Here is a 12760-nt window from a genome sequence, read left to right as displayed (position 1 = left end):
AATCGTATTTATTATTGATTGATGATTTAAATAGACATAAAATATCCTGTCTTGAATAAACTCTAGGTAGACATTCCGGAGGTCTCTTATTTAAAGTAACTGTTCCTCTTGGAAGCAAGTCCAAAGGAAAGCTGGATCAGAAACTAATAGGAAGCAGCAAGGCCATGACACAGAGGTTGAATAGAATTATCTGAAAACTATTTTATAACAAATTTAGCTTTCATTGTTAAATAGGCCTTTGGGCAGTAGTGCTATTGTAATTGAATATGCAAGCGTGCATTAGCACATACATTAGCACTGTTGGACAAAATTGTGCACACAACTGGAAATAACCCTAGGCCTCCTGCCATGGCATTGTCTCAAGATGACATCCTGTCTGCAGCTGTGAAAATAAATGGCTACTATGCACAGAGCATATCAGGAGCGCACTATATACCCTCTGTGCCCAGATGTAGCTGCACCCTTGGTTTGGACCACTGCATTTTCTATTGTACAATATTCAAAGATTCAGGGATTTGGTAACAGACAAAATATAGAGACCAGAAAAAATCCACCATGGATTTAAATTTTTAATATTCAAGTGAATAGATACTGACTACGTACAAGCTGACTTGTACATCAGGATTGATTACCTTGTAAAATGTACTCTTAGATATGAAATGATATTATTCCATCAAGATAACAATGCACTGGCAATGGGCAATGCACACGACTAACCAGTATCTTTGTGTCTTGTAGAGGTCTGCCATTTTATGTCTATATCAACATTACGATACAAGGTTGTTGCATATGTTGTATTAATTACAATTTGATGACTGATTTAAGACTGTTTGCATTTCTATTGAAGTTCGATGGTTTCTACAGTTGTCGGAACTGGAAAGTTTAGAATACAATGTTGCCTTACCAAGATTCAAGTTTCCGTTCTCCATATAATGAAGCTCCATCACATTACCAACATCAAAGAAACTGAACATTGGAATAGCACTTGAAGGAAAAATACTTCTCAGTTTGTTGTGTTTATGGAACACTGCTATGCAACACCTACAAAACATGCCAATGACTCTGTGAAATACTTGATCATTAACAATGGGTAAGTAAAAAGCTCTAAACAAATAGTTGCTAGCTGGATTTTTATTTTGAAGCATAAATTAAAGCAAACGGGGAAAGAAGACAAATTTAGTCTTTCTCTCTTTTTATGGGTATACATACATTTTTGTATATTTAAATATTTAGGTGTATATGTTGTAAATACAGTGTTCTCTCCAGCCCCTTTTAGATGGGCGCACCACCCGGCACTTTTCGGTAACCACCTGGCTGTTTTTGGGTGACTATTGAGAAGCTGGGTCACAATACAGGAACCACCATCCGCCTACAACTTCATCCCACCCATGTCAAAAAACTTTCTGGGGAGAATCCTGAAACATCAAGTCAAGGAATTCCAGAGAGTTGGGCAGCTCTAGAAAAGTCTTGGAGCCATGCGTGTGACAAGGTTATGAGTGAGGAAGTCATTAGTAGGTAATTGGAGGAATGGAGAGAGCGGTAGGGGGAGTATTTTTCATCAGGTGAGAAAGGTAAGTGGGACAATAACTGTGGAGGGATTTGAAGGCAAAGCACAGGAGATGAATTAGATTCCAAGGTGAAATGGAAGCCAATGGAGAGAACTACAAAGTGAGGCAGCAGGAGAGGAGCGGTGGGAAGGATGGATGAGTCTGGCTGCAGTCCTTCTACAATCTGGCTGTTTATCATCGAATTGGGAAAGTGACTTAATATTACAGTGATCAGTTTGTATTAGGGAGATCAACTATCGGCTGTCATGTTAGTGATTGTAGAAAGACTGTGGATTGAAAAATATGATAACAATTTTATGTGTAATGGGAAAATGTGTTCCAAATATCTAAGTAGCATTTCAGTATTTGTAGCATATTAGATGGGCTGGGTGAACCCTACTGATGAAGGTTATGTCATACCAGTAAGCAGACGCTGGCATAATCAGACATTAGGTTTTTGGAATAGTGATGTAGTACAGTAATCTATGCCACCATTTATTATAACTAAACCTTTTTTACAAAGTCCAGTGCAAGATATTGCGACCATTTAATTATATGTAAAACATTGGATTTTTTTTTTTTTTTGCAGATGACTTAATAAGAGAGATGCAAGTATCAGAGTAATAAAAAATGGAGTTTCCAGACAAGGACAGTTTTCTCTTCAAATGTTTAAATTTCCTATCCTATTAAAACTATCTGTTAATAGTATAAAAGATAGGTCCTTCAAGTTTGAGATTGTTTTGGTACTGCTAGTCTGAGCTTCCAAATGTTTAGACATTACTATTGTTTTAGGGCTTCTGTTGCTTGGACTGTAGAGGAACCTCATTTATTAGCAAATCTCCTTTCCAATGTAAGCAAATAAAAGTCAAAGTGTGGTTACCTCCTTCCCCCAGCCTGTGACTGGACACTGCAGGAGGAGTAGCTGCCCACACCTCGGCTCGTACTGCTAATGTGGTCAGCATATTCCGTGTCAGCACATGTGAATGCAACACACGGGATTGATCAATAGTACTGACCCCCTCTCCTAGTCTAAATGATGCTGTACATAAGAAAACAGAAGATATCAAATCACACTACAAACACGCTAATTGAATTTTAAAATGTACTTGGTGATTGTTTTTTTTTTTTAAATGTTTTAAACCTAACTGTAATATTTTTAATTATAAGTTCTCCATCTTGAATTAAGCTTTATTGACAGTTCTATTAGGTCCTACCTTTTTCACTTTTGAATATTCAATTTAACTGTTTGCAGTCTTATTCTACTCTCCGGCCTCACCCAAGCCGACCTGGTAAAGAAGGTGTTGTTCTGAAATGTGGTCCAATAAAGCGATAAGGTACGTTTTATCAATTTATAGATTTCAGAAGTACATATACAGCTACTCTAACTATTGGCAAGACCTAGCTGTCAGATTTATAAGAGATCATTACAAGGCATACCATGCCTGGAGGCCTTCCTATTGCTCCTTAAAGGTGCAGGGACACACCAAAAGCTCAGCACAGCACAATGGCAGCTGAAGACCCCTGGCGTGTCCCCACACCAAATACAACAAGACCAAAACTAGAATGACAACTGTGCTAAACAAACCATAATTTGCTCCCAAGGCAAGATGAAAATGGGCTTTTCACACAACAAACACTACCAAGTTTCCTAGAAACATTTACCACTAGCCTGCAATAAAACCGTCTCAACTATTTCCATTTAAACAGACGTTCAAGTTTATTTGCATGAATTTCCATGTATGAGGAAGCCATACTACCTTTTCACGGGCTGTAAAGTGTGGTCCATAATTGTAAGTTTATAAATGTTTCACATGCAAACTTTTATTCATTTCCATTACTTTTTTTAAAGTTAAAACAGAGAAAAAATGAAAAAGGTACACCCCAAATCATGTAGATCAATGTGAGCGGTGTACATTTATTGTAGATTTTTTTTTTTTTGCAGCCTATTCAAAACACACTTTTATATTTGACACCTCCCCGCGCATGCGCGGTCAGGAGCCGGTAAATTTAGTGGTCCGTAGGTCCGAAAAGGTTGGTGACCACTGCCCTATATTACTTAGAGAACCCAAGAATGAATAATTTATCAAATGTAATGTTTGTAATGTGAAGCTCATTCATATACATATATGATACACTTCAAATTAAAATCTATGGGTGTTGAAATAAGCACATTTCAATCCATTTTCCAGAACCTGTAGGCACACAGTCTTTGATGAACAATGCACCCCCCGCCCTCCCTCCTAGGCTAGTATTACATTTTACATAAAAAATTTTCTTGTTATACTTTTCCCTACCTGGAAAAAAATGTGGTGATACTGATCTGTGGCTAATAGTTAACCTGTCTCTGGCTCTAGCTAACATCACCTGTCACCTCTGCAGTTACAAATCCTAATTTGCAGAACTATAGCTTTGTTTTGATTTCCACAATGGACTTTTTTTTACACTGCCTCACTTACATTGAGAGAGGCTGCAGACCTCTCCCCCTGGTATCCTGTGCTCTCATCCTCCATCTCATTGGACACTTATTTAGTTACCTGGGATATCCAACCCCAATTGTTGTACAGGGGAGTGGGCTCACCAGCATATGCAGACTAATTGAACCACAGACAATCATATGACAATGTTCCGCTAAACGTGTACCTTACCCCTGAGGAAGCCTATACGAAAACCCGAAACACGTCGGGTATTACCGTCACATGTATGCGCTCTAATTTTCAACATCCTAATGCATGATTATATGTGCATTAATGGGACTTTGCTATAATTTAATTACTAGCCTAATATATAGATAACATATGTCTAGTGTCGGCCCTTTGGCCATTAATCAACAGATCTCCAAAGTAATGTGATGTTGGTAATGTAATGTTGGTAGTAATACAATATTACAATACTATTGTTGCCAAAAAACCCTCTGTTTGCCTTACTTTCTTTACAACGTTTTCCAACCAAATTCATTGTAAAAATTTACACATTTTGGGTAAAAGTTGGTTGAAACATTTTAAATGGGCTCCTATATGCTTTTCATATCACAACAGGATTACAGATTTCTCAAAAAATATGTTCAATATTGACATCCAGCGTTTCCATGAAAAAAATAATCCATTAGTTAATTAATTAATTAATTGCTACCTAAAAAAACAGCCGTTAGATAACATTTTTTAAAAATATTGATAAACAAGTTAATTGGTAAGGATTTAATAATATCAAAGTTTTGCTGTAGTCAGAATCGATATGTAGTCGATATGACTCTTAGAAATGTATTCAAATGTTACATTTACATCATGAAATTCATGAAGATTTATAATAAGGTTCACATCTGGCTTTACATTGCGAGATTCTCCCCTTCACAATGCAGCACATAGACATAAACTAACCTCATAGAAGATAAAAGATTCCCACTTGACATTTCTCTTGCTGACCATTATACCTTCTCTATTATGTAGAAGTTGTTTGGAAGAACTCCCAGGTTGTTTTTGGTCCTTAAAATGGTGTAAAACTAAAATAAAACAACTCATCCATCCTAATTAATTAGAAAAGCTCTGCAGCAATAATACTAAAACAACAACAATAATAATAAAAACACATTGGATGAACTATATTTATTCCAAAATCCTAAATTCACTTTTCAAATTCACCTTTTTTTCAGATGTCCTGACACAGCTGAAGCACCAGATTTGGAAATGCACATTGTATCACATATTTGGACAGATAATGTATCTAAAATCATTCACTTTGCAGTTGTCATTGTTTTATTTTTTGCATATCGCCGATGTTTCAGTAGTGTTCAATAAAAACATATTTTCAATCGTGATATTTGTGTTTTCAGACATGTTATTTTCTTATCATAATGATGTGGACAGAATGTGTTCTGTTCCTAGGCATTAGTTGGACCCTTAGAATTGATTTGAAGACAGATCTTGTGTACAAGATGACTGCAAAATTTAAAGCCATGTATGTGTATGTGCAGCTATGAGGAGAGATTACTGAACTGAACCTATTCTCCCTTGAGAAGAGACGTATAAGGGGGGATATGATCACCTGTATAAATATATAAATGGTCCATATAGAGAACTCTCTTCCCCATTATTCACTTTGAGATCATTACAAAGCACAAGGGGGCGCTCTTTGCATCTGGAGGAAAAGAAGTTTAAGCTCCGGATAAGGAAGGGATTCTTCACTGTGACAATGTGACAAGGGCTGTGACAATGTGGAATTGGCTCCCTCAGGAAGTAGTTTCAGCAACTACTATAGATTGATTTAAGAAAAAGCTGGATGATTTCTAGAAGCACAGAATATAACTAGGGATTAATGCTTTAAAGTAAAGGTAACAGAGACTGTTGATCCAGGGAACATCCGATTGTCTCATGGAATCAGGAAGGAATTTTTTCCCCCATTGAAGCAAATTGTACCAGGGTTTTTTTTGCCTTCCTCTGGACCATCTATGTCTTATAGAGTTTTATATCTGGGATATGTGTATTTCCCTAGTGGTTAAACTTGATGGTCTTTTTTCAACCTAACCTAGTATGTAACTATGTAAATTAGAAAAAAGAACCCAAGCATTGGGGAAATTAGTTAATGATTAGTTTCTTTTAAATGCTTACCCATTGCCTTCTGACTGTACTACCCTGTTTCCCCGATGATAAGACACTGTCTTATTTTTTTTTGAAGGCCAAAATATGCTCTAGGGCTTATTTTCAGGGGGATGCCTTATTTACCCATGAAGAAGACTACAGCCATTCATGTCCACTTATGGACTTGAATGGTTGGATTTTCATAGAAGAATATTGGTATTATTATTGTTAGCCTTTGCAAAAAGGTTACCATTGAATTTTAACTCAGAAGGATACAAATAGAGGAGGCATAAGATTTTTTCCTGAATAAAATTTAAAAAAAAATGTTTTTTGCCTCTTTCTCTATTATAAGCTGGTTCCAGCTTGAATGTGAAGCAAAACCTCTGTTTCCATATGAAAAGGTTTTTTATCCAATGAGAAGGAAAAACTTCCTTAAATTTTTCAATAAATTACAAGATTGGTCCGCAACATTGTCTAAGTTTTTTAATTTTGGCCCACTGTGAGTCTGACACCCCTGACTTACAGTGTTATAGTGATTATAGTCTTTTAAACTTCTTTTTGACTTTGTTACTTTGAATCTATGTTACTTTTAATACAATTAACTAGTTTAAAGTTAATGCTGAATGCAGACTTCATGGCTTCCTCACACCAAGAACTTCTGCTTCTTAGGGATAAGCAACATGTAGTGTCTCCCTGTAGCAGCCTCCTTGGGAAAGAATAGGGGTGGCAGTGAGTGGTACTAGTACTGCTCTTTGCTTCCAACTGTCACATGTACAAAGGCTGGTTCTTTTAAGTCTGAGCACTACCCTGCGAGTGCTGGAGCAGCTGGCAAGTTGCCAGCCATAAGAGCCATGTAAAACCACATGATCGGAGAGGTAGGTATGGATCTGCCCTTACCTTTTACAGTGTCCCCGGACCCTTTTAGCTGGGCGCACCACCCGGCACCTTTCAGTAACCACCTGGCCATTTTTGGGAGATTACTTATGAGTTGGGTCACAATACAGGGGTCCCCACCCACCTACAATTTCTTCCCACCCAGCTTAAAAAAGGTCAGGTTTGAACACTGCTTTTATATTCCAAAATCTATTGTGTATCTTGTGGTTGTAACATTCACCTATCCATACAGCATTAAGACTTCTCATTTGTTTTAGTTTTCTGTTAACAGATTAAAGTCTTCTGGGAGCTATATGTCCTACAGCTTCATGAAAAAACAAGGTATTTATTGTACAGGCTGGCATTGGCAAAGTAGTTCACCTGACTAACTCACCTTATAGCGTAACCCAGAGCTGTAGAGCAGTGTGCAAACACACATAGCCCTTGAACCAAGTATCCCATTCACCACCTTGCTTTTCATTTGCACTTATCAGACCTATTACTACTAGAATTGGTTTAGTTAGGCCTTGAAAACATTATGCTTGGCTGTCATGCACTTACAATATCCTGTAGTTATGATTAGGTGGTTAGGTAATGAAAACCAAAATAATTCCATTACCTTCCTATTTGGCCATACCATGACCACCATGTAGATGTGCTACATCCCAAATCTAAACTTTTCCTTCTATCTACTTTGCATATTCTATGCATATCTTTATAGGGACTTTTTAGGCATCTTATTTACACAACACAAATTTTAAATCATGCCAGCAAACTTTGACTAAACAAACTACTCTTACAAACAACAATGGTATATAATATCACATTAACAATTAGTAGCATACCCGAAAGTCCATGAGAAAAATGTGGAAAAACAAATATTTGTAATTGAAAGCAAAAACCTTATATGAATGTCAGTGGTTTGTGGAAGATGGGTCTGTAAAAAGATTTTATGTATTACTCTACATTTATAGGTCTCTTGGTTGTCCTGAAAAAGCAGATTATTAGGTCTGTGAAATGTGTTGACACATATATAATGCTTGGAGACATGTTGTGATAATTTATATCATGTGGCTGTAAAACAATTTATGTGATAATAAGTCTCTATATCCCCAGAAAGTTCAGTTTTATGTATCCAACATATCTAAAATTCACCTTGAATATTTGTTAACTATAATTGCTCATTACTCAAATATAGTGTAATTTTTTTTAATAATATCTATGTTTCCAGTTCCCTTTAGGATAACATATTATACTTCTACCAATTATTAGTTTTACTTTTCCCAACTAGTAATCATAATATTTTCCGTTACTACCTAACTGGACCTTTTCTCTGTAGCCTTTTGTGAGTACATTTATCTCCTCTCTTCCCATACACATATATTTGTTAACTGTGATTATTTTCATATATATGCTCCCCATACAATGTTTTCACGTACATTACATTTCTACACCACCTCGGTTCCGACTTTTGGAAAATTATTCAATCAATATAACTTATCAACTCCAAGTAGGTTCCCTCTAAGGTTTACTATTTCTCCACTACTCACATTTATTAGCTAACTGACACATTGTAATTAATCCCACATTATGAATATATAATTCTACATTTTCTTGACTCTTTATTCTTTTACAATATTGCTGTACGTATTATTTATATAATTAAGATGTATCATAGGATATTTTTTTTTTCTTATAATCTTTACACCCCCCTTTTTTTCTGTATTTGCAGTATCAGCTAAATGTTTTCTACTTATATACCCCTGAGAAAGCCAATAGATAAAACGCGCCAGAAAAACAACATACATTTAGCTCCCTCCTCCTGTATAGTTGGTCAATACCCCAACCTGAGAATGGGGCCGCACCAACAGTGACTATTTACTGTCACGCTTGGGGTGACAGGGCCACTAGGGGGCACAACCACTTGCACAGAAATGGTGTGAGCCATGTTGTTGATGTGAGAACGGTCAAGGCAAAGAGTCTAAGCAGTAGACTTACTTCCAGATTGCAGTCCTTGGGCACACCAGGGTGGGCAGTAAGTTACATTGCACCAAATCACGAGGCAGAAGACTTGTCATGGAAGGCTGGGGTCGAGGCAAGGAGCAGGCAAGAGAGGTAATGTCACGCGCCAGGGGTCAAATACCAGGGATCCACAAAATAGCCACCAGTGACACAGGACCATCCCAAACACAAGGAACACAGGAGACTCAAGTGACACAAGGGACCCCAAGCCAATACACCCTGCAGAGAAGAGAAACGCAGAGCTTGAGATAATGGCTCCATAGGCCAAGCACATTTCCTGATCAGAATAGCTGAGCTGAAATTTCCAGCCACTCCAGAGTTGATGAAAGCCTCAAGGGTAAGCGTGGAGTTGTTGTGTAAAAGCTGGATAAGCTATGGAGGGGAGAATAGAGTTACCTAACATGCCCCCCTCAGAGCATGCTGGGTGCTGAAGTCCCGGCCTCTGTGGGCAAGATTTAATAAAGTGTCCTTTCTGTCCGCAGTAAAGGCAGAGACCAGAATATAGACGGCAGGATATTTCCTCTGAAGATTATCGTGAACGACCCAGCTGCATGTGTTCTTCTGAAACAGGTAACAGGAGAGGCTGGAGTTTCCAGCTTGTGGGAATGTTCTTGGAAACGAATGTCAATCTGGATGACCAGGGAGATCAGGTTTTTCAGACAGGAGGGAATCTCTCGACCAGCAAACTCATCCTTCACACGCTCAGAAAGGCCTTGCCAGAAGGTAGCGTGGATCGCCTAATTGTTCCAGGAAAGCTCAGCCACCAAAGTACGAAACCGTATTGCAAACTCTCCCACAGTAAAGGACCCTTGCGGGAGACACAGCAGCGTGTTGGCCCCTAAGGAGGCATGCGCTGGTTCATCAAAAACTCTCCTAAAGAGGTTCAGGAAAGTTTGAATATTACTGGTAACCGGATCTTTGATTTCCCAGAGCAGAGTTGCCCCCGCGCCAGCACTTCTCCAGACAGTAGGGAAATCAAATATCCCATTTTAGCCCGGTCAGTGGGAAAATTTTGTGGCTGAAGTTCAAAATGGGTACCACACTGGTTGATGAAGCCAGGTCCTGGGAACCCCAGAGAATAGCTGAAGGGGGTGGCAGGTGAAGCGCAGAATTACTGGGATAGCCTGGGCTGGTGGTTTGACAGGTGCACTGGAGGAGACCAGCAGCTGATCTAGGCAAGAAGTGTGTGAATGAAGTTTGCAGAGCACCTGGACTTGGGTAGCTTCCAGGGTGTCTAGCCTTTGGGCAAGTAGTTGCTCAGAATATGCTGAGGCCTGGGAGGGTGTGGACATGGTTAGTGCAAACTCTCACGTTCGGGGAGACAGGGCCACCAGGGGGCACTACGGCTTGCACAGAAGTGGTGTGAGCCCTGAGAAGAGTCTAAGCAGTAAGCAGGGCTTTTCCAGAGCCTCTAGTGGTGGGGATGTTGCGGTCCTTGGGGTGGGCAGGATGATAACTGGTACCAAATTACTGGGCAGAAAATTTGTCAAGGAAGGCCAGGGCCGAGGCAGGCAGCAAGCACGAGAGGTCAGGTGACACAGGAATATCCACAGACAGAGAGGAACACTGGAACAACACAAGGGAACTGGCTGGGAAACAACAGGTGTAGAGGAAATGCTCAGCAATGCTAGGGTGCTTGGCACTAGTGGAGACACATTGCACGAACGCTGAGTGTTGTGTCTGAGCTAGCTAAATAGCCAGGGATGAATAAGAGGCTAAACTGATAAAACTTGGAAGAGCAGGCGTGCCCAGGGTCATAATGGAAGAGAGGCGTCTGCGTTTTAGCAAGGAAGACATTTACAGTTTATTTTATGGAACCATTGGTTATAATTGATTTCTTTTGCACCAATTATTTTTTAAAGTTTATGCGTATGAAATTAACTTAGAAAAACCCCATCTCTTTGTTCTAACATTTCTTTCACTGTCTTTCAACATTATTATTTGCCAATTCACACAGTATGTGTCCCTTCGCAGCGGCTATGTCACCCGATCTTACAGCTGTTCAGTGCAGGACGGGGTGATGGAGCAAAAAGACCGGAAGAGAAGGCAGAAGATGGTGGCACCCATGTGTCCTCGGCACCAGGACTCAGAGGAATTGAAGGACGGTGCGGGACCGGATCGCTTGAAGGACCAGACATGGAGGGATTTGTGGTATTTAAGGTAAGTGTGATTTTTCTTGTTTTTAGTTTACTTCAGTTTTAAAGAAAAACTAAATTCATAAAAGGATAAAACAAAAAATAAACTTACCTTCAATCCCACAGCGCAGTTGATCAGTCCGGAGGTCTCTTCCATCAGGCCCGGCGTCGTCGCCGGTATCTGTCTTCGGGCCGGCGCTCCAGGCGTCACCATCTTCTCCTCTATCCCTGGTTCATCTTACTACGTCACCCGACCCAGGTGTGAGATCAAGTGACGTAGCTGGGGAAAAAAACTTGCTGATCTCACTGTGTATGCGTATCAACTTTTTTTTACCCTCTTTTGACGAAAGGGCTACTTCTGCGCATGCCCCAGGTGTTCAGGCATGAGCAGAAGGAGCACACAAGAGCCTCCCGGGATGTGTGATGTAGGTATCCCGGGGGGCTCTGTGCTCCCATTCATTAGGGGGTGGTGCTGCACCTTATTTTTTCAAAAAACTCCCATTCATTAGGGGGTGGTGCTGCACCTTATTTTTTCAAAAAAAGGGTATTGCACTTAAAACACACACACAATTTTTTCCTAACATAAAAGAGTTGTCTACCCTTTTATGTAAAGGGAAAATTCTGAGTTTCGGTACGTTTTAGATTAATATGCGGGATGCATAAATTAATATTAATAATATTAGTAATAATAATAATAATAATAATAATGCAGTGTTAGCTCAGAGGAAAACTTTGTTTTGCCATGAAAGCACCAATAATGTGAAATGCTATAAGCAAGGCCATCAGAGAAACTAATTTCACTACACAACTAAATCAAAGCCTGGGATAGCTTTATTGCACCTTGCACATCTCTCTAATATAGCTGACAATAAAGAAACCTATGATTTGGGTAGTTAGTTCTCCCAACCAGCAGGTGGCAGCAAACCACAGTGCGATCCTCTCTTTGGTGTTGTGGTCATGGTGACAAGTTGAAGCTGTCTCGCCAGGACTAGGCCAAAGAATAGTGCGCATGCGCAGTAAAGTCCTGTCGGCCTGCGGCTGCCACAGTCAGGTGGTAAGCTCGGAACAGCGTGCTGAGTGGGGCCCGAAGAGGGGAGACAGCAGCCAGGACGAGGATAATGGGCGCCCGGGTATTATGGACGTTGCTGTGCGCTCTGTGCTGGGACTGGGCACGGGCAGCGGATGACATCGTGGTGGGATGCGGGGGTTTTGTCAAGTCAGAGGTGGATATAAACTACTCGCTGATTGAGGTGAGAGCGCTGCCATTTCCCACAAGACACTGCAGCGCTGACAGGATCAATAGGTGCCAGGCTCCTTGTACCTGCAGGCCTCGGGGGATAGTTATTGTGGGGCTGGGAGAGGAAGGATTTATTTCCATGTAGATCCAGAGGAAGATCTGTCATTCAGAACTGATAGCATGGAGTCAGAGGTCATGTGACCAACCAAAGGCCTCTGCCATAAGAGGTCACATGGTTCCCATCCCATAATAACCTGCTGATGGCTAACATCGGACCGGAATCTGCTGTGTATGCAGCGCCCATCCTGGAGGATCCACAGACCGGGAACGATGGTAATGGAAGTGAAGGGGAGAGCGCACAGCGGGGTGCCGCTC

The 12760-nt window shown here is 40.2% G+C and overlaps 1 protein-coding gene and 1 long non-coding RNA gene across 2 annotated transcripts in view; both read left to right on the top strand.

Annotated features, from left to right (window-relative positions):
* Nucleotides 1–2228: 2228 nt before the first annotated feature.
* Nucleotides 2229–5358, top strand: LOC140335955 (uncharacterized). The gene is made up of 2 exons (XR_011921781.1): nucleotides 2229–2881; nucleotides 5194–5358. It is a non-coding gene; the product is annotated as an uncharacterized lncRNA (long non-coding RNA).
* Nucleotides 5359–12146: 6788 nt separating this feature from the next.
* LOC140335954 (BOS complex subunit NOMO3-like) overlaps nucleotides 12147–12760 on the top strand; it is a gene marked incomplete in the record, with an annotated part of 37676 nt that continues 37062 nt past the window's right edge. Inside the window, 1 exon segment of the mRNA XM_072418969.1 lies at nucleotides 12147–12398. Within this exon segment, the coding sequence (XP_072275070.1) occupies nucleotides 12267–12398 (132 nt within the window).

The sequence above is a fragment of the Pyxicephalus adspersus genome, chromosome 7 (assembly GCF_032062135.1).
Source record: "Pyxicephalus adspersus chromosome 7, UCB_Pads_2.0, whole genome shotgun sequence".
In the NCBI taxonomy this organism is placed as follows: Eukaryota; Metazoa; Chordata; class Amphibia; order Anura; family Pyxicephalidae; genus Pyxicephalus; species Pyxicephalus adspersus.
The sequence above is the reverse complement of the archived record's forward strand: the minus strand, read 5'-3'. Positions and strand labels throughout refer to the sequence as shown.